This window comes from Mytilus trossulus, chromosome 11 (assembly GCF_036588685.1).
Source record: "Mytilus trossulus isolate FHL-02 chromosome 11, PNRI_Mtr1.1.1.hap1, whole genome shotgun sequence".
Classification (NCBI taxonomy): domain Eukaryota; kingdom Metazoa; phylum Mollusca; class Bivalvia; order Mytilida; family Mytilidae; genus Mytilus; species Mytilus trossulus.
In genome coordinates, this window is record NC_086383.1 from 29,599,252 (window position 1) to 29,625,665 (window position 26,414).

A 26,414-nucleotide genomic window follows, 5' to 3' on the forward strand; every position below is an offset into this window, starting at 1 on the left:
AAAAGCGAAAAAATTAGTCCGACTTTGAGAAGAGAACTGAGAGGTGTAGCATAGGTGGGAGCTCTGACTCATCGTAGAATGAACTACAATTCTATGACAAAACAGAAAAGGCTAAGAGTCGAACTCTAATATGAATAACATTCCATATAATTATCAAAGGCAACACGACAAAATCTGAAACGGTTTCGAGTGCTCCACAATATTAACGTTACTAGTAACATGTTTTCATCCAGACTGATATTTTACTCACATTATCGAGGAAATATTCGTTAGTTAATCAGCCTGGACGAAAACTACAAACGTTATAAATAAAGAGGAAGAAACAGATAAACTTTGATGTCAATTCATACAGAGACATTCCGAAGTGAAGAGTTTAAGAGAAAAAAACGGACAACAGACGAACGCATGGCGGACGCAAACGGGTGGCAGAAGGTCACACGGCTGGCTCTCTGTCAACTCGATTCGAAAGCAGGGTCATAATGTTATCGCTACAACAGGAAGTTTACATTGCACACTGTAAAACTTATTAGAAAGCAAAATAACCATGTCGTCGAAACTACAAGACGGTTACGAAGGTAGCCAATAAGATGGTTTGATGCTCATAATAGTAATCGAAGGTACCAGGATTATGATTTAGTACGCCAGACGCGCTTTGCGTCTACATAAGACTCATCAGTGACACTCATATCAAAATATTTATAAAGCAAATAGAAACTAACCAGAAAATACACAAAAAGCTGTACTCCGTTTCGATTTTTATTACATAAAATTGAGAATGGAAATGGGGAATGTGTCAAAGAGACAACAACCCGACCAAAATAAAAAAAACACAACAGCAGAAGGTCACCAACAGTTATTACACATATTACAGTTTGCTTGCTATTCTTCTTCTGACACTTACTAAACCTTTTCCATAAAATTCTGTTCTATTAAACCCATATTCTTCGACAGCGTTGTCCAAAAAAGTCAAACTAGTTCCTTTGCTTGATATACAACGAAGAAGTATATAATCACGCAGTGGCCGACAGATACATTTAGCAAAGTGTAAAATGAGGTGCTCTTTAATATTCCCAGACACACAGCCATACACGTTGAAATTACAAACCATTCCAAGTGGTGCCTGCCAGAAATTACTTATTGAAAGTAAAGTTCTTTGTGGACAATTCAAATCAGACACCACAACTGAAGTACGTTTAGAAACAATCAGAGAAGCATTCGAATTCATAGCCCTGTACGGTACGTAGTCAGCAACTATTTCATTCTCAGGGAATAAGAACTGTTTATGGTCATTTGATTCTAGAATTTCACCAAGCAATTTATCATCGATTCTCTCAGCTTTAAACGAAGGATTGTTTTTCCTCATAACAGTGTCCTTATTGTGTAGCGTTGTTTTATGTGTGTCGTAACATCGAATATCCTGTAAAAAAGAAATGATTTATAATATAAACTTAAAATTTTAAATTTCTTTTTTTTATCAAACAACCCCTTATTAAAAACCGAAGGTTCCAACTCTTTCAGATCAAGTTGGTGTAGTTAAGTTTCACTTTTCTGTTCATGTCATTTATGGTCATACAGCTCATAACATTGCAGCGTTTTCCAGCCTCCATACCTATCCAATGTTTACGTTTACGCTTTTCAGCAAGAGATAATAAAAAAATGCGTTAATTCGAAGAAAAATAAATAAATGAGGTGTTTGCTTCATTCGAAGACAGCGGGTAATGATCATCAGTAGTGCTTATTATAGTATAACACATATTTTTAAAATATTTCTTGATGGGTGATCTTAACCGATTGACTCACGTGAAAAAAGTCCGGGGCACCATTTACGATTTTTTTTTGAGTGAAAGAAAACAATTTTATACTGCATTTAATGGCGTGAAATTTAACTCGTTTACCTTATTTATTCCCAATAAATGGACTACACATTTTATTCTGATGAAACAGTTTCTTAACAACAACAAAATTATTCGCGTATTTCGGATTTTTTTCTTATGACAATAGAAGCGTGATGGTGATCCGAAAAAGGGCCTTCAAAAGGTATTCTGAAATGTGTACTATGCTGAAGTTTATGATCAAATTTCTCAAATCTATCTTTAATACAGGTTAAGAAAAAAATGATTTTTTGAGAACGTGTAACAGCTTTATACTAATTGTAAATACCATATCAGTTGATTTATTACTTCCAGTAACTTATAATTAATGTAATAAACTAGACTTATGATATTCTACATTGTAGTTATGAAATAATAGGGATTTCCTACCCTAGAAATATTGATATTCTAAGCGAAACCTTTCGCAATTTGGTTCAACAAAAATATTTTCTCGTTCAAACAGGGGGAGGTGAAAAATTAGAAATATATCTAAACATACACACCTGTTCTAATGTTTTGGTGTATACTCCTGTTTTAATCAATTGCGGTAACGGTGAATCTGTTGCATTTCCTGCAGTTTTATGCCACAAGACTTCGGGACGGTAAAGAGGACTACCTTTGTTCATCCATTTTAACATGATTCCACCAATGCCTTGACCAGCGTATTCTTTGGAGATTCTCCCTGCTCTAGTCACTATACTTCTCCCATCATCAACAGTTGTCATTAAAGAGAATCCTACCTTAAATATGAAATATTTATTTATAGCATTAAAAAAAACAATTCATTCGCTATATCTCAAGGCTCCAAAATTGATGTTTTCTTCATATTTATATGAAAAAAAGAAATTAGCAAAAATACTGACGGCCAAAACAAATCTATAAGTTAAATGGAAAAGGAATATTAAAAAATGCTGAACTCCGAGGACAAGTCGAAACGTACCTGTACAGTCCCTAATCAAATGGCAAAATCAAACGGTCAAACACATCATACGAATGGACAACAACTATCATATTCCTGACTTGGTACATGCATATTTTAAAGTAGCTACTATTAAGGGTTCATCCTGATCCTATATTGCTTTTTTCTATAGCTACATTATCAGAATCGCACATGATGGTGCATGTTAAGAAGCATGTGACGAATTACTCTTGTTAAAATAATAGTATTAAAGATGGTGTCGGTCCCTATTCGAATTCGTAGATTCTCCTTGTAACATCGTCAGCCTCTTTCTGAATCATGTATTGTTTATTAACGAATAGATAGAAGAATTAACACAGGTTTTGAAAAGGCTAAAAGATGGAATGTGTAAAAGTAAAGACACATTTGCCGACAATGTTTAAAGATGAAATGCATAAAAGTAATGAAAACTTAAATTATAATGGGGGACGCAAATGCCAACGTTGTCTTTTATAACTACACTACCCTTCCCTTTTCACGAGTTTGACATACTGAATTAGACTATTTACCGAATTTGTAATAACATAAGAAACACAACGGATGCCACATGTGGAGAAGGATCTGCTTCCTCTTCTGGGGCACCTGAGATCACCCCCAGTATTTGGTTGGGTTCGAGTTGCTTAGTCTTTATTTTTCTATGTTGTGTCTTCTGTACAATTATCTGTCTGTTTGTCTTTTTATTTGTTAAGCAATGGCGTTATCAGTTTATTTTCAATCTATGAATCTGACTGTATGTCTGGTGTCTTTCGTCCATCTTTTATCGGTTTAACTCAAACAGATATGACCTGTAATTCAGTGGTTGTCGTTTGTCTATGTGTAACATGTTTGTTTTTCGTTCATTTTTTTACATAAATAAGGCCGTTAGTTTTCTCGTTTGAATTGTTTTACCTTGTCTTGTCGGGGCCTTTTATAGCTGACTATGCGGTATGGGTGTTGCTCATTGTTGAAGGCCGTAAGGTGACCTATAGTTGTTAATGATTGTGTCATTTTGGTCTTTTGTGGATAGTTGTCTCATTGGCAATCATACCACATCTTCTTTTTTATATGACATAAATTAATCAAATACTCGTATGTTGCAAAGGGAGCTAACTAATCTTAATAAATATTGGTCCATGAAATTAAAGTATTATCATACAAATTTGTCCCCAATGACAGCGGCATACATTTCGTTGTGTGGCATATCAATCAGCATATGAAAATAATCAGGAAGATAGTCACCGCCATTATAAATCTCAGACGGTGGAAATATAGCCATCACTTTTTCATAGTCTTCTTTTGTCACCCTTTTACATCTTATCAGGTTCCTGATCATTATGTTTACTTATGCGGTTAAAGTTGTGTCTGTCAATTAAAAATAAAACAACAAGTCATTTATATTTTAGATAAGGGAGCTACCATTTGATTATTATGGGGGGGGGGGGGGGGCTAGGATGAAATTTGTAAAAATAGGCAGGACAGGAGTTTTGAGTAAAAAAAAAGGCAGGATGAGACACTTGCAAAAAAAAAAAAGTCAGGATGACAATTATTGTAAAAAAAGTCAGGATAAATTTTAAAAAAAAAGCAGGACCGGATAGAGTGAAAAATAAAAAGGCAGGACAGAGATTACAACTAAAAAAAAATGCAGGATAAAAATTTTCATCCTAGCCCCCCCCATAAAAATCAAATGGTAGCTCCCTAAGTGAATAGATGATGAATATCTTACTTATAAAAATAACACAATGAATGATTCTAATGAGTCAACTCTCCACAAGAGACACAGCAATTAACAACTATGAGTGAAAATGCGCCAAATCCATACCGTATACATAGTCAATGTATATATAGTACACGTTCTTATAAAAAAGAAGATGTGGTATGATTGCCAATGAGACACCTATCCACAAAAGACCAAAATAACACAGACATTTAAAACAACTATAGGTCACCGTACAGCCTTCAACAATGAGAAAAATCCATTCACTTGCATCCCAGTGAATTATATCATTATACATACATTATATATATCATGAGCAATACTATATTACCCAACACCGTGGTGGTCTTTTAAAGTGGTCCTCAAAGCGAGGAATCAAACACTAGTATAATTGTATACTGTATAGACTATCATGAGCAATACTATCTTACCCAACACCGTGGTGGTTTCAAGTGCTCCGCAAAGCGAGTAATCAAACAATTGTCTTAATCACACTGCATAGACTATCATGAGCAATACTATCTTACCCAACACCGTGGTGGTCTTGAGTGGTCCGCTAGGCGAGTAATCAAACACTTGTCTTAATCACACTGCATAGACTATCATGAGCGATACTATCTTACCCAACACCGTGGTGGTCTCAAGTGCTCCTCAAAGCGAGGAATCAAACACTAGTATAAATCATACTGTATAGACTATACTCAACAACACGCTCCCAACCAACACTGTGCATTTCCCCCCTAAAATCATTAAACTGGTCAAAATGTTTGACAACGTGTCTAAAAACTACTTTCATTTAAATAAATGGTGGATTAAACACGTAAATGCCAAAGCGCTTTATATTTATGTGTTGGTGTCATACGCGACCATTATGTGCAAATATGATAATTATTTTCTAGAATATAAAGCTGCTAGCTCAAAGCAATACTTTGCTTGTTGTTCTGGTATAATTCATGATGCATGTATGTTCTATTGATTGGTGTGTAAACAAATACAAAATATAAATATCAGTAATGGCAGCATATTTTGAAAAAAAAATGTTAAAAGAGTCTTTACAGTGGAAATTATTTATAACTTGAAAAACAAAGTGTAATTTATTCAAGTATAATATACTTCTATATTTCAATTAAAATATGTGTTACATAATCATGATGTAAGGCCTACAAATGTAAGAGTACGCTGTATAAATCTGTCTTTGCATTCACAACTGCTCATTATAGTAATTATAATTAACTTGTTATAATTGTTGTTGGTAACGTCATACTTCTGATGTTAAATAATAATAATAATAGTAAAAATTTCTATAGCGCCCTATATAACAATAAAATCACTCTTAGGCGCTTTACATATATATATACATGATAAAAATATAATAAGTTAACCACCAAACAAAATGAAATAAAAAATGTTATGTTTAAAAGAACTAAAAACGTATTTATGAAAGATATATGAACATAAATAATTATATTGATAGAAAAATAATAGAATGTTCAGTGGTTGTCGTCTGTTTATGTGGTTCATAAGTGTTTCTCATTTGTATAATATTTATATACTAGACCGTTTGTTTCACCGTTTAAATGGTTTTTTTTACTAGAACCTGTTTGGGGCTCTTTATAGCTTGCTGTTCGATTTTAGCCAAGGCTCCGTGTTGAAGACCATACCTTGACCTATAAAAGTACTTTTATTAATTGTTACTTTAAAGTTGGATAGAGAGTTGTATCATTGGCACTCCTACATTTTGTACCACATCTTCCTATATCTACATGTACTTAATACATACCTTAAATATAATGGACACACATTCAGGCTAGACCTTTATAGTTGACCAAGTGAAGTTTTAATATCAAAATTTATCCCTTACAACCTTTTCCTCACGTGGACACGCCAAGATCAACTTAAAATTGCCCAATCAAAAGTTAATTTATTCCCCAATTATCAACTAATTTGAGTTACTCCTCCCTTCACTATTTTACAATAGACAATTATTTTTGAAAAAAAAATTATCGCTTTGCCTGCGGCGAGATACTATCCCTAATGATAATGATATATTGTCTAGAATGTGCTCCTTTTTCATAATTACTTCAGCTTAATTTATTTTCAGGGGTTTAACATGTCACAATCGTGTTGATAATGTTTTATGAAACTTCCTGTTACATAGTATTGTGTTGAAACTTTTTAAAAATCAATTTAACATAGTTTCACGAAAATATGAATCTCTATTTTAGGGAGCTACCATTTGATTTTTATGGGGAGGGGGGAGCTAGGATGAAAAGTTTTGTCTTGCATTTTTTTTTAGCTGTAATCTCTGTCCTGCCTTTTTATTTTTCACTCTGTTCGGTCCTACCTTTTTTTTTAGTTTATACCGACTTTTTTTTACCTAAATTGTCGTCCTGACTTTTTTTTGGCAAGTGTCTCATCCTGCCTTTTTTTTTACTCAAATTAATCAAATATTCTTTTATTATATATTTGAATGAATATCTTCTACGTCACAAATATTTGAAACAATAGTGAAACATCAAAACATAGAAATACACCAAGTACGTAATCGATATGAATGTTATAAGAATGATTATACTTTATTTTCCAAATCATAGGACCCATAAAGAGCATATAAATCAAGTACATCTAGAAATTCATTCAGATATATACGCTTGATATTGTGTTATCTTAATGGCCAGTGTCAAATATTTCACTTTATTGGGGGCTCACATCAATAAATCATAAGACAAGTTTTATAAGAAGGTTGATTGGTTGTCTTATTTGGATGCACTGGAAACGGTTCATTCTAAGGGAGCTACCATTTGATTTTTATGGAGGTGAGGGGGGGGGGGGGGGGCTAGGATGTGAAATTTTGTCCTGGATTTTTTTTAGCTGTAATCTCTGTCCTGCCTTTTTATTTTTCACTTTGTTCGGTCCTGCCTTTTTTTTTTAGTTTATCCTGACTTTTTTTTATCTAAATTGTCGTCCTGACTTTCTTTTTGCAAGTGTCTCATCCTGCCTCCCCCCCCCCTTCCTACAAATCAAATGGTAGCTCCCTAAGTAAGTTTTTGCCTTGCAGTGTGTAATAATAGAGGCGTTTTGTTTTTTTTACAATGAATGGGACATGCTCCATAGATAAACATAAATATAACATCCATTTGTATTTATTGCCAAACGGGAGGCGAGCCTTGATTTTCTTCAGATTTCTATAGCTCGCACAAATAAATTGTTTATGTCCCTATAATGTGTCTATATTGAATACGTATTGACGTAACAGGTACGTAAACTATAATTATAATCTACTGTAAAATATATACTAGTATGATGATTATATAATGCTGAAAAGTACATCGTGTTTATGAATTGTTTTTTTGTGTTGATGCATATGTAACAAAAGTAATGCGATTCAATAGCATTCATATATCTGACGATCATGGACATGAAATTGATAGAAATGGTTAATCAATTGTAAAATATTACATTGAAATAGATAAATGCATTTTAAATAACAACATATACATGTATCAGTTATTCGACGCTAGTTGATGTTTTCTTGGTTCGTTCATTTTTTCTACCGCATAACACAACTATATATATATAATAATAATGTTTTTGAGGTTTTCGTCTGATATCTAATGACACCATAATGCAGATCATTTTATGCTTTTTCCATGTATGAATGGTTTTACACTAGTAATTTTGGAGCCCTTTATAGCTTGTTGTTCGGTGTGAGCCAATGGAGCGTGTTGAAGGCCGTACATTGACCTATAATGGTTTACTTTTTTAAATTGTTATTTGGATGGAGAGTTGTCTCATTGGCACTAACACCACATCTTCCTATATCTACAAGTCCGTTTTCCTATATCTACATGTATAAGTCCGTTTTCCTATAACTATAAGTCCGTTTTCCTATATCTATAAGTCCGTTTTCCTATATCTATAAGTCCGTTTTCCTATATCTATAAGTCCGTTTTCCTATATCTATAAATCCATTAGCTCTACAAGTACAGTCTAAAATAGTTCTTTGCATAACAAGGGAGATATGGTATGATTGCCAATAAGTAAACATCTGAACATTTTTGGAGAAGACGTTACTAAGTTGAAAAACTTGTGTATTATCCATTTGACATAAATGTTTAAACTAGCATCTGTCTAAGTTCAAATGAAGTAGAAGTAAGCAATGTCCGACAACCATTCGGCCGTCAAAAAGAAGAGAAATATATTTAGCTATCAAAGTCACCGGAATGAAATATATAAAACAATTCCATTGACAAAGAACTAAAAAACCGCCTTATTTCAGAAAATATATTGAGTTAATACGAAAAATCAAAAACAATAGACAAATATGAACCAATGAGATCTCTCAACTACACGCTCCTGACTTGGGATAGGCACATACGATTGCTGCAGGGATAAATATGGCGTCACCCCCCCCCCCCCCCCTTCCCCGAAACTACATGTAGTGTAGTGATGCAACAACATGTGAACTAACGTTATCATATACTCCCACTTTGAAAAAGTGGTTCAAAGTGAGGGTATATTGTTTTACCTCTGTCTGTCAGTCCGTCCGTCCTTCCGTCTCATTATTATTTTTCGTCGGAATTTCTGAGGAATTACATTACAAGGATTTCTGAAATACGGTTTCAGGGTTTATATGTCACCTAAACTATATGTGATGTGTTTTCAGATTCATCACTCTACAACATCCTGTTTACCGGACACTTACATCATTTAACCCATGACATCCAGATTGAAAATTTTCGTCACAATTTTCTGAGGAACTACATTGTACATTACAAGGAATTCTTAAATTTGGTTTCATGGTTTATATCATTTAGCTTTACCGTGTGGTGAATTTTCAGATTCATCATTTGACAACTTCTTGTTTACCGTCAAGTATTTGGGCGGGAGTATCGTCAGTGAGCATTATTTCACAGTTTCACTTTGGTTTTTTTAACAAGGCAAAAAACGAAAAACAATTTAAAAAACGAGAATAAACGGTATCAACTAAATTACAGGTTTCTGCCATAGGACAGGCACACTCTACTATTATTTCTAATCTTAAGGGTTCACTAGGGAACAAAATCGTAAGTGGTTTTGGTCTGCTTCTGTTCTCTTTGAGTATTCATGTTTTGCTCGAAACACCAAATTAAGTCTTTTGATCATTGTATGAATTCCGAGTCTGAGAAGAATAACATGTTCGGTTTTTTAATACCCATATTATTGCGTGTTGTTTGATTGCTGCCTCGTTGTCGAATATCGTCTTCTTTGATTGCTGCCTCGTTGTCGAATATCGTTTTCTTTGATCTGAAAAATCTGCATGGTGGTATACTGATATCGTTTTTGTTTTTCAATAGTTTATAAATCGTAAAATAATTGGTACATGTGCACTTGATAACTATGTTATGTAATACACTTTCGGTGCGTGATATAAATATTCTCAAGACAATTACTGCATCATACTTTACTTATTGTTTTTTTGCATTATGCAATATTTACAGATATTAAAAGTAATATGCACCTGTTAGCGCGGTTACGTAAGAGAATTTATCGCGTGACAAGAATAATTTTAAAAACAATTGTATTTATTTGATGTGAATACAGGTCGTTCAGATGTAGGTAAATGTTACGAAACAGTAAATGAATCGTATGAGCCTGCATTAATTCACAACGACAACAAGTACTTTTGCTATGTCCGCGACGCATAACTCATTCTGCATTCATATCGTTCGTTTATATAAACATCATACCACCTACAACTGGTCAATAAACGTGAGACTCAGAGTGTTTTAAAAGTACACGTTACTGTTTAAGTGTATTGACCTATAGCTGTTAATGTTTGTGTCATTTTGGTCTTTTGTGGATAGTTGTCTCATTGGCAATAATACCACATCTTCTTTTTTATATTACATATAGAGATACTTAAAAGGATGCTCAGCCCCAGAAGTCGTTAACAATCTGAGAACGATATGGTGCAAACCCATTCGGCAATTCCCCATAGAACCCGCTACTCTCCTTCTACCTAAGATGAGGGTACGGAATCGACCAAGTTGAGACGAATGGGTGCAAACCATCAAAAGTCATCTCCATTAAATATTACATAGAAAACTAAAGACTGAATAACATGAATACCCCATCCAAAATAAAATAAACAAACAAAACCCCGTAGGTGAAATCAGTTGTTTAGAAAGATAAGCAACCCTGTTCCACATATGGCACCGTCTTGTTACTCCTGTCAGTACAAATTCGATGATAGTTCTAGATATAAACAAAAGTAAAAACATTCAAAAATGAAAAAAAAATGTTACGAAACAAAAGATGAATCGAATGAGCATGCATTAATTCACATGAACAGCAGGTACTTTTGCTATATATATATATATATATGTCCGTAATGATTATACTTTAATTTGCATACATATCGTTCGTTTATATAAACATCATATCACCTACAATAAAACTTGTCAATAAACGTGAGACTCGGGGTGTTTTAACAGTACATGTTACTGTTGCATTGTATTTGCATAACATAATACTAAAAGGGATATTCAACCCGAGACGTCGAAAACAAACTGGCATCGGCATGACGAAAACCACCCATCTTCATAAAACACTACAATGAAAACTAAAGACTGAGTAACATGACGTACACGATATCAGTTGCTTAGGAAGGATAGTCAAATAAAATTAAGAAATGGGGAATGTATCAAAGAGACAACAAAACAACAGCAGAAGGTCAACCAACAGGTCTTCAATGTAACGAGAAATTCCCGCAACCGGAGGCGTTCTTCAGCTGGCCCCTAAACAAATATATACTAGTTCACTGATACTGAACGCCATACTTATTTTCAAATTGTACACACGAAACTAAAATTAAAATAATACAAGAGTAACAAAGACCAGAGGCTCCTGACTTGGGACAGGCGCAAAAATGCGGCGGGGTTCAACATGTTTATGAGATCTCAACCTACTCCACCTATGGAGCCCGTGAAAATACTCCTGGTCGTACAAATTCGATGAATTTAAAATAAAATTCACTTTTACATATTTATACCAATAACATGACAGACATCAGTAACATAATTATAACATTATTACATGTCTTATTCAGTAATTTTTGTGTCTTTACTTGACTAATGGCTGACAGAATATACCAACAGATCCAAGAATAAGACCGGAACCCATTAGAAAAAAAGAACCGGCATATGATCCTGTTGTATCACGGATAAAACCTGAAAAATAAATAAAATGTCGATCAGTTTAAATTTGATAAAAATACAGTAATATGGTAATGCCAAATCGTACAACACCCCAATCGTTCAGTTTTGAAGAGAAACAAACGTTTCTACGATGTACTTACTTTACTCCCAACCTCACAAAAAATCTAGACAACGAAAATATTTGGTTTGTTTTGCAAAGTTATATTCTGCCTTTTTTTTACACAAAACTCTTGTCCTGCCCTTTTTCTTAATTTTAGCCTAGTCCCCTTTCCCCATTAAATTTAAATGGTACCTACATGTGTACCTTACTAGACAAGAGGACGCCCCCTTAGTTTCGATATAATCGCTAGGCAGTACAAATTCGTGTGTGTTTATATGTCTTCCGCTATAAAACGTACACATAAAATCATATAACGGCCGGGCCAAGTGTATGGGAGTAAATATTTGTTACCCCTTAAACATACAATAAACATCACGGCCCAGAGCAAATTCCGGCGATTCTTTAAAGGAACAAATTCAGATAACCACATGTCTACCCTAAAACAAACAATACGCCACATTATGAATAGTAATTCAATATGGGAGTATGACCTGGGTAATAGACAAAGAAACATGTGCACGTGCATCAATAGCCAGTGAAACCTTGACATTTTAGGGCATATGAACTACATTTTGGCTTTTGTTCAGAGTAAATTGATGGGAATTGAAAAAAAATATTATTGCGAATGACATATTATGTCAATAGGCGACACGATGATGTTTGTTGACATGTAGTACATATACACTTAAATGTTTATACTGTTATGGTAATGAAAAACACATTACAGTTTTATATTTTGTTTGTGCGACAAATTTAAGGGCTAAAACATGAACATATAATAAGTCTTATAATTTGGATACGAATGATACATAATCATGATAAATCTTCAATCTTTATATGTATGGTAACATTGAACATGTGCGAATTTTACCGCGATTGCATGCATGATATTTTTTCATATTACATGTAAGTTTTATTTTGATTTACACGTATATTTTTTTTCTACATTTTTCCCTATTTTTTTTCTTGATTATCTTGTCCTACAGATTTTTCACCATATGGCGATCTAGCAGGTGTTTTTGAATTCAAACTTAATTGACTAAGGTTGCCAGTGTTCCTGTCGATGGTCAATAGTTCTATCCGGACATTTTGTCTCCGTCAACTACTAACATCTGACCAACACGATATACAAAAAAGTCCTAAAATGTCTTTTATAGCTGACTATGCGGTATGAGATTTGCTCATTTGCTGAATTTCTGTCTCATTTTGGTCTTTTGTGGAGAATTGGAGAATTGTCTCCTTGGCGATCATACCACATCTTCTTATTTCATATTAAACACCAATCAATCAATTAGATTTAAATTTACTACTCTTCACATTGTATACTTACCAACTGACGGTGCAATTATTACAGATGACAAACCATGAATTGTAATCATCAGAGATAAAGCCGCTGAAATATTTTCGGCTCCCACACAGTCTCTTAGTACCAAAATTGACATAGAGAAATAAATGCTTCCAAACAGTCCATAAATAACAGAATATCCAATAAAAGCTGAAAAACTTGTGTATAACGGGTTCAACATGGAAGCAACACCAGTTATTCCTAAACAAAATCCCATTATATGGTGACGTTTTATTTTTTTTGAATCGGTTATCCAAGCTAATGTAAATCGTGCGAAAAGATCACACCCACCAATTATTGTAATTAAAATTGTTATTTTGTCGTTAGAAATACCATTATCTCTGGCAAAAGGTGGAATGAACGTTATAATCATACCGCTTCCGCAAAAAGAGAAAAAAGCCACAAACAGAAATAGCTGTAATTTTCGATTCCGAAGAACTGTCATATCTATGATGTATTGGTTGAAACAAAATTCGGACGACTTGCTTTCTTTGCTTTCTATAGAACTTTCCTCTGGTGTATCTTGTGGTAAAGTTCTCACACTACACTTATGTGTTGTCCAAAATGTCTCTGGTGTTCCCATACTACCATCAATGTTAATGTTGCTACTTGTAAAACGCTCGACCAAATATTCTGATTTTTCTGGTACTTTGAATTTATTCTTTTCATTTTCTTTTTTATCCAAAAAGAAGTTGTATGAAAGGCTCCTTTTAATGTCGACACTTTTATCAGTTAGGCTCAAAAATAGTTCTTGGTCCTCAACCTGGTACTTTTGTCGGGAAAAGTATCCAGAAACATTATCAACTGAAACGGAAATTTCGTCTTTTAACAGATTTCTTTTCATTATCAACACGTCCGCCTCGCTTTCAGAATCGTCAGCCTCCTTTTCAACTACAGATTCCGACAAAAAGGGACGCATCAAAGATCCAACAATAACATTGTTTAAAATAAGAGCAGAAACCACTAACAAAGCTCCTTGTAAACCATAGTTATCTAAAAGTTTCCTTATAATCACAGGCCAAAACAAGACTTCCTACACTCCCTCCAACGTAGGCAAAACTATTAGCAAAACCAAGATGTTTCTCAAAGTAGGTATTCAGTACAACAAACACTGGTCCTGTAGTGCATGCGCATCCCACACCTAAAATATTTATTTCAATTTGTGAAAAAGGTAAATTTGTCAAATCATTTTAAATCTTCTGTTGAGTAATTCGATTTTTTAATATCATTAATATGGTTCTCAAAGACAATTTTATATAGATATAGGAAGATGTGGTGTAAGTGCCAATAAGACATCTCTCTACCCAAATAACAATTTAAAAAAGTAAACCATTATAGGTCAATGTATTCATGTTTTCGATAATTCATTAGATAATTTTTTTTTAATGTTGCATGGAATCTGTAGAGCTCTTTCTTTTCTTGTTGTTACTCATATATTTTCCCGTTTATTACTTTACATAGTGTGTTCTTATGTAGAACTGCTACACCATTGTCACAGGTGACTGGGGAAGTTTTGCGACAACAAACTTGTATATAACCCAGCAACATTTGGTAAGTGTCTGTCCAAACTCAGGATCCTGTAATTCAGTGGTTGTCGTTGGTTGCTGTGTAACATGTCTGTTTTTTGTTCATTATATTGTGACGGGATTGCTTCCCTTAGAAAAACTTAGTAGCTACTTAGTCAGCCGTAAGCGGTTGAGCTAAGGAAGTACTTTTTTAGCTCAGTCGGTTAGCGCGCTGCCTTGAAACACAGAGGTCCCGGGTTCGAGTCCCGGTGGAGACAAGCAATTTGGAATGAAATTCGTGCTCTCCGGTTACAATATGTACATACGTTAGGCCGTTAGTTTTCGCGTTTAGAATGTTTTACATTTGACATTTCGGGCTTTACATAGCTGACTAGTATGCGGTATGGGCCTTGCTCTTTGTTGAAGGCCGTACGGTGACCAGTAATTGTTAATTTCGATGTGATATGGTCTCTGGTGGAGAGATGACTCATTGACAATCATACCACATCTTCTTATGATTAAGTGAAGCATTTGACACTGGGTGTTCATTTAACAATATTACATTGCATGCATGTATATATTTTGATACATAATTTTGAGTAAATAAAGAAAAAAAATAATAAAAGTCTTGTTATTATCTATTTTCAGTTTCTTAAATTTTTCTGATTTAATTTGGTTAATTATGAAAACAGAACAACATTTACCATAAAGTACGCTTTGTGACAACACTAACACTCCAATGTTTGGCGAGAAAGCACTCAGCAGGTATCCAGAGAAAGATATAAAACCTCCAATTATTATCAACATACGGTTTCCTAGAAGTTTAGAACCAATATTTAACACAAACAAAGCTGAAATGGAAAAAAAAAAGATATTGTTGCATTTTAATTGGTTAATAAAAACAAAATTGTAATCTTATGGATTAAAAAACACGTAGGACGGCAAAGCTGTATAAATTCGCGTTCAAACCCGTTACACATATTTATGTTTCCGTCCAACTAGTCAAGAACATCAACCGTGGTTGTCTCATTCTAGTATAATGATTATATCTCAATGTTGTGGTTTGTTTTTTTGTTTGTTTTCTTTTTGTTAATAGACCGAATTGTGTTTGTCTCTGTTAAAATGACTGTTCCAAGTTTTACAGACAATTCAGAGCTTGACACTTTATATAAAAGACACATTTCTATTGGTTGAGACCGTCTGTTTTTTACTGTATGTCTATTACATTTGTAATTATATATTTGGCGTTTGGTTGCTATCTTCTTTAAGTTCAGGGGAACACTCTATAATTTCCTGTTCTGGTTATGTTTAGCAATTGAAAGTATAGTTTGTTCATGTATTAACACTAGATATAGTACTATATCGATCATTTCATATATATACCCATGTTTGCAGTTTTTCAGTTAAGAAACATCGTTACACTTTTTCCATGTGTGTGAACTAAAAATAAGAATGTGTATCGCGTAGTAGTATCACGGTTTATATACTGTTGGACAAACAGAAGAATGCTCGATATCTGTTTAACGTCCAACGGCAAATTAATAGCTTATTCAGGACTAGAACATCTCCAATGTGATTTGAATTTAGAGCCGACTTTGTACCCTAATGGTCTGAGCCTGATCTTTTTACGTTCTTATTCGCAGAGAAGACTATTCAACCTATCCGAACACACTATTCCGTCTGCGAGCCGACCAGTCTTTGTTCTTACTCCTGACTATTGCTTGCTTAACATAGTAGCAGTACAAACATTTTTCAAGTCATCGGTTTGACCCGGTAAGGGATCAAACCGACGTTCTCCACTACACCAGTCGAGCACGTGATCACATATTCTGAGGTGGTTGTATGAGATTAGGAATTTAGACTAATTACCCATTGAGGTAGGTATTGAAAGTAACTATACAATGCGTGTTTATAAATCACTAGGGAACGACCATATACATTTTGTAACTACATAAGGGGGGATAGTTTTATCCCCGAATTTGATGACAAAAATTTTGTTATCAAGCAAATTTTTAATCCAGATTTTCCAGTTACCTTATAGTGTAATTTTTGAAAAAAATAATTTGATTGATGGCGTCGATTTATTTTTTACTCGAACAAAATACCACACCCTTAAAGTAAATGGATGCTCTATTAAAAACACAACTATAGTATGCATACTTACATGACAAGCTTACTGTAAGTGTTTGTGCAGCCAGCATTCCGGACAAAATGGAGGAGTTGGTGTCGTAGAACCATAGAAATTCGACAAAAAATAACCCAAATGATTTTGCTGTACCGATAAGAATAAAGACGTGTAACGTTGTTCCTAAAATAAGATCCTACCATTAGTCAGATTAAACTGTTCAGGAAGTTCGCTTGTCATGTTTTTGGTTTTTTGTCAGATTTTCGGAATCCTCTGGTTTTATCTATTTGAATGCCCTTAAAAAATGGCTCATTGACCCCAATTTTTCTTTTTATAAATCTTTTAAATGTATGATAATAAGCCATTTGTAAGTCTTATAACATTCCGTGTTTCGAGAACTTAAACCTTTCAATGATAAAGTTATGAAACGTCAATGGAGAATATTTTACCGCCAAAATTTCAATGGCTAGTATCTCGAAAAACAAGAGCATTGACCAAAATATTGTTTTTTACTCTCTTGATCCCTTTAAAAATCTCCTATCAATAATATAAACTAGTGTTTTGAGAATATAATAATTTTTAAACTGAGAAGCGAACTCCCATGAATATTTTTTAACAGATGAGAATATCGACAATGATGATTACACATGTAACGACGAAGACAACGACGAATTTATTTCGTTAGGTATATTGTTGTATAGTATTGGACAGCAAGATGGCATATCGGTAGGTTTAATACACGAACTTTGAGCTTGCTTTTAGATACTATATAGTAAAATGTAGCAAGTTTATCTTTGGTACTGTTAAGTTTGCTTGTTATTTGATTTTAAGAATTCGATAGTTATCTAATGTTCTGTAAGGATTAAAATCAAGCGCATTTCTTGAAATTGAATTTTATCCTAGTCATTCGTTTGTACATTTTGCTATTCAAGCTGCTACTGAACGTGACAATTGGGTTGAGGGAAATACTGCCGTCGTGAGCATTACCAATCGTTGCGTTTTGTTATGGCAGAAAGTGTTTTTAATTTGGGTATTCATGTTTATTTTGATTGAAAAACATTTCGCCGTTGGCATTTGAACTTTTTTTATTCGAGCGAAAAGAAATCTTATGAGTCTTTAGCAAACGACATCCGCGTTTGGCATACACAATTCCAAACCTCATTTCTTTATTGTCGTTGTCAACATTATTTGCAACTTGTTAGACACAATGTACACATCGACAGGGTGACATACCGCTGATACGCATGCGTTTCGCAAAATACGTATATTAGTCTCTGGTTTTCTGTCTCATCGACACACTCCAAACCTCCCACACAGTGCTCATAACAAATATATACATAAAACTTTTTACATGTTTTGCAATGTTATGAACAGAATAATAAAAGTACATTTATTAATAACGTGTCCAAACAGAGGCAAAGCAATGACATAATAATTTCAAACAACAGCAACATGTCGAGAGCGCAAATGTGTTGTTATTTTTTTTAAAGTTTATTGAGTGAGTACAGTGTACCCCGCAACTTTTAAACGTATAAATATATCTTAGAAAAATCCTTAAGAAAATCACATAAACACAAGGAATCAATAAGACAAACCCCACTCCCCTCTTAATTTTTTTTTTTAAATGAAATAAAAAAACACCTCCCCACGAAAAGAAATAAAAAAAAAACCATTTGTTCTTACCGAGCGATATCATCCATGCCCATCCTGTATCTTTTTCACTTCTTCTCGGGAGAGAGATTGAAGCTTCATCCATAGTCATTTATCAACTTGTGTAACACATCTATTAGAGGGATAAATATTAACCTTAGAATGAACTTCCACATGATAATGAATTAACTTTATTATGATTCAGTCAGCTATCTCATTGGGTATAATCTGTTCATTCATAAAAAGTATAATACTACTATATGGGTGAGAGACTACATATAGTATATTTTAATAACATTTTGTATACAACCAGATTAAGTGCAGTAAATGTTCTATGCATCCATTCGATACACATGATACGCGTCATTAAAAGGCATTAAAAAATCACAACTACGTGACATCATATAAATCATAATTTCAAATAGTTAAAAAAACATATAATTGCTTTATTATCAATTTGTTCACGTCCTGAAATATTTGCCACTGGACGTTAAGCAACTATAAATAAGTCTACAGCTCATATTTCCTTTTGGTAATATACATATAGGGAAGGAAAAAAATTTGCGAAAGCAAATTTACAGATCTAACATTGTTGGGTTGATGTTTAGACGAGTTGTATACATATTATATATATAAATAACAATATGTGGTATGATGGCCAATGAGACAACTCTCCACAGGAGAACAAATGACATAGAAATTAACAACTATATAGGTCACCGTATGTTGTATAGAAAGCTGAAAAGTCATGTCAAACGATTGGAAACAGAAAACAATGCCCTAATTGGAATCTACTAATTGTACTTAGTCTACATGAAGCTGTAACTTTTGACCATGTCACTTCAAGTAAACACGCCACGTTACTCAACATGATTAATAAATATTCAATATATGTCTAATAAGGGATCGTGCAAAGATCTTTTTATTTCCAATGAGCATTCTCAAGTGTTTTCTTAATGTTCGATGTATGGGTCAGGAAACATCATCTTGTAACAGAAATATGTCCCTATTTCAGTCTGTGAGATTCAGTTATAACCTTGACCTTTGACCTATTGATTGACCCTTAGGGTTTAAACTCATCACATATGGGCATTATCCAACTAATTTTGGTGAAAGTTATTCATGTGATTCTGAAGTTGACACCAAGAAACTAAACTGTTGCCACAATCACAGTTAATCAATAACTGTTGTGACCTTGACCTTTTATCGTCTTAACGGAAATTCTGCAGAATTTCCTCAACCTTTTGGTCAATTCAATTTTGTTAAAGATTATGATCATGGTTCAAAACAGTTTGTCTTGAAATTAAATAAAATTGAGAATGAAAATAGGGAATGTGTCAAAGAGACAACAACCCGACCATAGAAAAAAACAACAGCAGAAGGTCACCAACAGGTCTTCAATGTAGCGAGAAATTCCCGCAGCCGGAGGTAAGGCATGACGCCCTGATGACATTCATCATTTCATAAGTCGAGTTTGGCTTTGTTTCAAATCGTCATTTTATTAAAAAAAAAATGATCTAAATGAAAATATTTTTCTTTATCCGACTTGACCTGTCACACAATATTTATGTATCTCCTGATATATGCGGTTTTCTCTCGCTTAAGACACATCGATATATTTGCGCGTCAAATTGATGTCAAATGGCACAAAAGTTCTTTTTTATTCGTGGGTATGACCATACGATTGAAGATCATTATAAAATATACTTATCTTAAATTATCTAATTCGAATATACTTACCACGTACGTTAGTAGTTTGTTCCTGTATACGTGCATATTAGCCCGAAGTAGTATTTTACATTCATGTTAACTTACAAATTAAATATTCATATCCTAATCCAGACTACATAAGTTTTAAAGTCAACTAAAGATTTAAATTAAATTTTATTTTAGTAAAACTAAATATGTGTATTTGTAGTAACCGGATTCAAATGTCGTAAGTCTCTCAACAATATACAATCCATGTAGTGCACAAGATGTTATTGAGGGAGCAACCATTCAACTTCAAGGGAGGTTCTTAGCACGAACAAATTTATTTAGTTTTCGACACGAGCAGTCATATTTTTTTTTTCAAAATTGAACACTGCATGGTAGGGGGTGGAGAGTTGTGGTTGGAAAGAGGGGGGATTTCACTCAGTACGTTCAAAAATTTTAGCGAGCGAGCACATTTTTTTGTACTTTTTTAAAATGAATAAATCAGGAAGCGAAAACTAAATCGTAATTTGGAAACTTGTTGGGCACACGTGATGACATTTTATAAAAGAAAAAAACATGCATCACCATAAACACATAAATAAAAAACCAGATCGTTGTAATTATAATAGAAGTTGTTGCGACTGTCATACAAGTGAGAGCTTTAGCGCTTTCCAATCAGGTTTAATCCACCATGTTCTACATAAGAAAATGTCTGTAACAAGTCAGAAATATGACAGTTCTTATAAATTCGTTTGATGTGTTAGAGTTTTTGTTTTTGCTTTTTGATTCGGGGCTTTCCGTTTTGAAATTTCCTCGGAGTTCAGTGTTTTTGTGATTTTACGTTTTTCAACATAACTATATTTCCGGTCCTGGTGGATGCATTGACTATATGTGGAGATACAAACGTCCAGCTACAAATTTAATATGCAAATAATACAGGACCGCTTTGCACAAGATACCAACATGACACAGAAATTAACAAGTATAGGTCACAGTACAACCTTCAACAATGAGCAAAGCCTATACCGCATAGTCAGCTATAAAAGGCCCCGAAATGACAATGTAAAAAAAATTAAACGAGAAAACTAACGGCCTTTTGTATGTACAAAACAAAAAATATGTAACAAATAAATAAACGACAACCACTGAATTACAGGTTCCTGACTTGGGACAGGCACATACATACATAATGCGGCGGTGTTAAACATGTTAGCGGGATCCCAATCCTCCTCCTAACCTGGGACAGTACAACATAAGAACAAACTATAAAACAAAACAGCCGAAAAGGAATAACTTTTCAGATGGGCTAAAATACAAGTGGACATGGCAGGGTACTTGCACATCCCATCAACAAAAAACACTAGGTACAGATCTGAGAGTACTTGAAGTTAACTGATAGCTAGTTCAAAGCCACTAACAACTAATAAAAAAATCATTCAAATTTCTGACTTTCATGACTCTAACATACTTTAAGCCAAAACAAATTTATCAGGGTAGTTATAAGTAGCAAATGTACATAGGCAATTATAACCCTCTACCGGTAGTACCCGTATACTACGTGGTTAAAGAACAAAATATGACTAATAATAGTTACCTGGTTACGTATTACCTGATTTATTCTTCAGCTTGGAAAAATATGTTCAGTACTTTTGTCCAATCACAGTATCCAGACATATTGAGTGTGGTACATAAAACAAGATCAGCATAGTTCCCAGAAGGTAAATACAACCGTTCCACCTTTACAGCTTCATTGCCTGTATGCAAAATAAAATAATGTCCATTGTCAAAAAATAGAATTTCGCTGTATTAGTATTTGTTAAAATGTTACACATGTTTCTTAGAAATACGAATATTTTGAAGAATGAGCAATACATATATAATACACGCACTTTTTGTTTAACCTACTGTTATATCTGTATGATATATCTAGGACAAGGAACTTAATTACATTTATGTTTTAACGTGACATCACCATTAATTTTTTATTAGCCAAAAATAGTATTTCAAAGTGCATTGACTTTTGCTGTACATGTACATGCTATTTATATCGGAAACATGTATAAGTCGTATACATATAAGCCTAATGTTATTAAACTTTCTTTTTGTTTGGTCACAAATCATGTATAATAAGTATGTTTTTTTCTCGTACGAGCTATTTATATCTTATGAACAATTAGACCTTTTAAATAAAACCATAGCATTTCAAATAAATTGTCTCCATTTAGATTTAGATCTCCTTTCCAAGAATAGTCTATTAACCTTGTATGTTTCAATACCAGTACATACATCGACAGATATATATATATCCATTCCACGAAAAGTTCTTTAGTTTGGGGTACACAGATGAGTTTCTTGTTATTGGTCGTAGTTATTCTTAACATTTAACCGCAGAAATTTAAAGACCTGACATACATATGAGCTTTAAATTTGTATAGTATATAAAACCATGTCGAAGTATTAATTTTCAAATGATATTATCCTCCAACAAGCATGGTTATAAACTAATTTAAGCACACATTATTTATTGTCAGAGTGGCTTTACACTTTTTAAACAGTCAACTGCATAATACATTGTATTTCATTGTATTGGGGGGGGGGGGGGGGGGGGAGAAAATAATACACGTGACCCCCAAACACCTGAAGTTAAATGGTTGCTCCCTAAATGACCCTGAGAATGTCCTTAATTCTGGCTCTCTGTATGGACTATATAAGGTTGAACAGAGGATGAAAATGAAACAGAGATTATACGTACTTATAAAAAAGAAGATGTGGTATGATTGCCAATGAGACAACTATCAACAAAAGACTAAAATGACACAAACATTAACAACTATAGGTCACCGTACGGCCTTCAACAATGAGCAAAGCCCATACCGCATAGTCAGCTATAAAAGGCCCCGATAAGACAATGTAAAACAAGTCAAACGAGAAAACTATCGGTATGTATTTTTTAATCAACAAACATGAGACATATAACATGTATAAGCTTACCTCTGTCTTGTATAGAAATATCAAATATTATATTATAAACATGCACACAACACGTGCTCTTCAAGTTTTATTTGTGAACTTAATTATGAACTCGAAAGTCTCACGCCTGCGTATGTGTACATGTTCGTGTAATATATAATGATACTTATCATAAATAAATATATCTTCTAAATGCCATTTTTTGATAGCTTTACAAATAGTGTTGGCGTTTGTCCATACTTGAAGGCCGTGATACACTGACCACTAGATTTCTATTTTTGTTTTACTTATGTATCTTATCAGGTTATATTTTGTTAGGGAGCAACCATTAAACTTCAAAAGGGTATGATTTTTTTTGTCGGAGTCCCAAATTCATTTTCCAATTAGTTTTTCGGCGCTTAAATAATGAAGTTTTAATAAAAAAAATGTTTTTCTTAAAATTTTACTATAATAATGTATGGTGAAAATTTGGATATAGAATAATTTTTTGATCACCTGCTAAACCGCAATAAATATTTTCGTCTTATCGAGGATCAGGATATTTTTTTTAATTCATAACCATACACATTGCAGACTGTGTAAATATTAAAAAAAAAAGTGATATGATTGCCAATGAGACATCTCTCCACAAGAGATCAAACGACACAGAAATGAACAACTATACAGTCATTTTTGTGTAGGTCATTGTACGGCCTTCAACAATGAGCAAATACCATTCCGCATATATAGTCAGCTATATCATCTTTTACTCAGTATTATTCGGTTAATTATTTCATGTATATGCAATACTCAGATTAAGCTACAGGAGGCAAGAACTGGGTGTAAATGCGCATGGCGGGTACTGCATCCATAACAGGAGACATCAACCCTGTCGAAGATTTAAATATTGTCATTGATTTCACCACTTTCCTTAAGTTTAAAAACGATATTCAATAGTCTATTTGTCAATTTCTGATTTGATTCGGTTATTACACACTTATAGAACAAATTACTTTCCTTTGTCAATCGTAGACTGGTTCTATACCGAACAATATAGGCTGTTGCATATGCAAAGCATAAGTTAATATGACCCCTAGTTTTTGGTGGGGTTCGTGTTTATTCTTTAGTTTTCTATGTTGTGTCATGTGTACTGTTGTTTGTCTGCTTGTCTTTTTCATTTTTATGTCAGTGTCAGTTTATTGTAGATTTATGAGTTTGACTGTCCTTTTGGTATCTTTCGTCCCTCTTCGTAGTGATGTATCGGCGGTTAATCTAACTTTTAATGAAAAAAACTTCTGGTGACAAAAGAATTTAGCTTAATAAAACAAACTAATGTACATGTAATTAAAAGATTTGAAAAGCTTACAGGTTGCTCACATTACGCACAGGTAAATTTGCTCTTTCCCTAGCTCTCTATTGTCAATAAATTTCAAAGGAGACAACACAAAAAGGGATCTCTAATTACAGAGCCAATTACAGGCATTGGCAAATAGACTATTTCAGTGTTTGCAACTGGACGTTAAAGTTCACACATTAAAGACACCAACCAATCAATTTCAGAGGGAAACAAAATTTGTTTAAATTAATCAATCGGATTACAAATATTGCCTCATGCAGCCACGTCTTTCATATGATCTCAAAGAAGACAGGATGTATTTTTTATGTTATCGTTGGCATTTACACATTCGACCTGATGAATATAAATCCATATAAATACCTCGGAAGTAGGAAATTTATATAATGTAGTGTTGGTTTTATTTGTTGCCATGTGTGCCACTGACATGTACGCAATCAGATTTTCAATAGGGAGATATGTTTGTTGCGGTCTTTCGAATTCTAAGCTACTGATGAGAATTGCGTTCCAACCGATGGGAATTTAGGAATTCGAGGTGGTTTTTCAGGAAATCTTGAAAACGAAAATCCACTTTTGTAAAAAAAATATAGGAGAAAACATAAATACAAAGGAGTAGGTTCAGTAAGACCCCTTTTGGCCCCAAATTATAGCAGTTTTACAAAATTGTTTAAATGTAAACTGTTAGTTATTGTTTTGGAAGGTATACTGCATCTGCTACATACATATGGGCTTATTTTGGCATTACAAAGCACATATATTGGATACTTGCATCATTAAGTCATGCTAAATTACTGAAATCTTCCCAATTTCAGCATTTTAGTTAAATTTTAGACGGTTTCCGTCTTAAATGAAAGTGTCCGCATTCGTGTTCATTCTTGATTTTGAAATGTAAGTTGTGTTTAATGATAATACATAACATATATAAAGGTCGAGGATGAGCATGGATACCGCCACTTTCATTTTTGACAAAAAACATATGAAAAGTGTAGTGTTTGGCATACTTGATAGATTTTTCATGTTTAAGCTTGAATCGGAGCGTTTTTAATGAGTCAATCAGTTTAAATCTTTCACAAAAAATAATTGAATCAATTGAAATAGACATTTATTAAAGTGTTTAAAACGTGTCCAAAATCTTTCGTCATATGAACCTGAAATTTGAGGCCAAAACTGGCCCTTTCCAGACCTACTCCTTAGTCTGAGACATAAATGCTCTCGTTGAATCCTTTTAGTTTAAAAACAAATAACAGTGGATTTACTCTAGAACGGAAGTGACTCCCTGCACAAAATCGAACTCTGTTTGCTTGTTTTAGTTTTCAACATTATGTATGAGTTTCATCAAATTCAAATGAATAAAACTTAAGGTAATGAAAATTGAAAGCGCAGATGGACAAACAGACTAACGGTAGGTCAAGGGTAACACTCAATTCCATCTTTTCAAGTTTGCCTATGCAAGGGGTACAATCAAAATCACGTGATGGATATACACACACCGTAAGTAACAGTCGAGCAGACCGCTTGAAACGTAGGTAGTCGTATTTACTTGTTTATATCAATAAAATTTAATAAATAAGGTAGTGCACCAAATGTCGGATACTATCTAGTTTTGAAATACACAATTATCCTTGCTGGAAAGCGTGCAGTTAATGCTAACACTTCGACACAGTTCCAACATTTCACAAGATAACTGTGTCGAAGTGTTTGCAATAACTGCACGCTTTCTAGCAAAAACAATTGTGTATTTTGAAACTACATACTATCCGACATTCGGTGTTCCAACTTTATTAATCAAAATTTAATTGATATAAACAAGAAAATGCAACTACTAACCTTTCAAGCGGAGTGTTCGACTGTAATTTCCGGTGTGTGTATATCCATCACGTGATTTTGTTTGTACCCCTTGCTAGGGCAGGGATGAAAAAAAAACTTTACGATGCAGCGTGTCTAAAAGAGGGGTGAAGTCTTATCAAGAA

General features: G+C 33.8%; 2 protein-coding genes across 9 annotated transcripts; both read right to left on the reverse strand.

Moving 5' to 3' along the window:
* Positions 1–737: 737 nt before the first annotated feature.
* On the reverse strand, positions 738–6,417 carry LOC134689649 (histidine N-acetyltransferase-like). 5 transcript variants are annotated; one of them, XM_063549620.1, is made up of 4 exons: positions 6,303–6,398; positions 4,048–4,170; positions 2,375–2,607; positions 738–1,417 (listed from the first exon to the last, which is right to left on the reverse strand). In XM_063549620.1, exons 2-4 carry the CDS (start codon positions 4,139–4,141, stop codon positions 866–868), a joined length of 879 nt encoding a protein of 292 aa, XP_063405690.1. In that variant the 5' UTR covers positions 4,142–4,170; positions 6,303–6,398; the 3' UTR covers positions 738–865. The 5 variants fall into 5 exon arrangements, with proteins under 5 accessions (XP_063405690.1, XP_063405692.1, XP_063405689.1 ...); XM_063549622.1 differs by having other exon boundaries at positions 2,375–2,611; XM_063549619.1 differs by having other exon boundaries at positions 2,375–2,611; positions 3,965–4,170.
* A 5,117-nt stretch (positions 6,418–11,534) lies between these two features.
* Positions 11,535–22,115, reverse strand: LOC134690968 (monocarboxylate transporter 13-like). Of its 4 annotated transcripts, XM_063551148.1 has the most exons (7): positions 22,031–22,115; positions 21,751–21,895; positions 18,480–18,579; positions 16,836–16,979; positions 15,376–15,522; positions 13,152–14,307; positions 11,535–11,733 (listed from the first exon to the last, which is right to left on the reverse strand). In XM_063551148.1, the coding sequence occupies exons 6-7, from the start codon at positions 14,083–14,085 to the stop codon at positions 11,627–11,629; spliced, it is 1,041 nt and encodes a 346-aa protein (XP_063407218.1). In that variant the 5' UTR covers positions 14,086–14,307; positions 15,376–15,522; positions 16,836–16,979; positions 18,480–18,579; positions 21,751–21,895; positions 22,031–22,115; the 3' UTR covers positions 11,535–11,626. The 4 variants fall into 4 exon arrangements, with proteins under 4 accessions (XP_063407218.1, XP_063407219.1, XP_063407220.1 ...); XM_063551149.1 differs by lacking the exon at positions 22,031–22,115 and having other exon boundaries at positions 21,751–22,004; XM_063551150.1 differs by lacking the exon at positions 22,031–22,115 and having other exon boundaries at positions 21,736–22,004.
* Between the last annotated feature and the right edge of the window lie 4,299 nt (positions 22,116–26,414).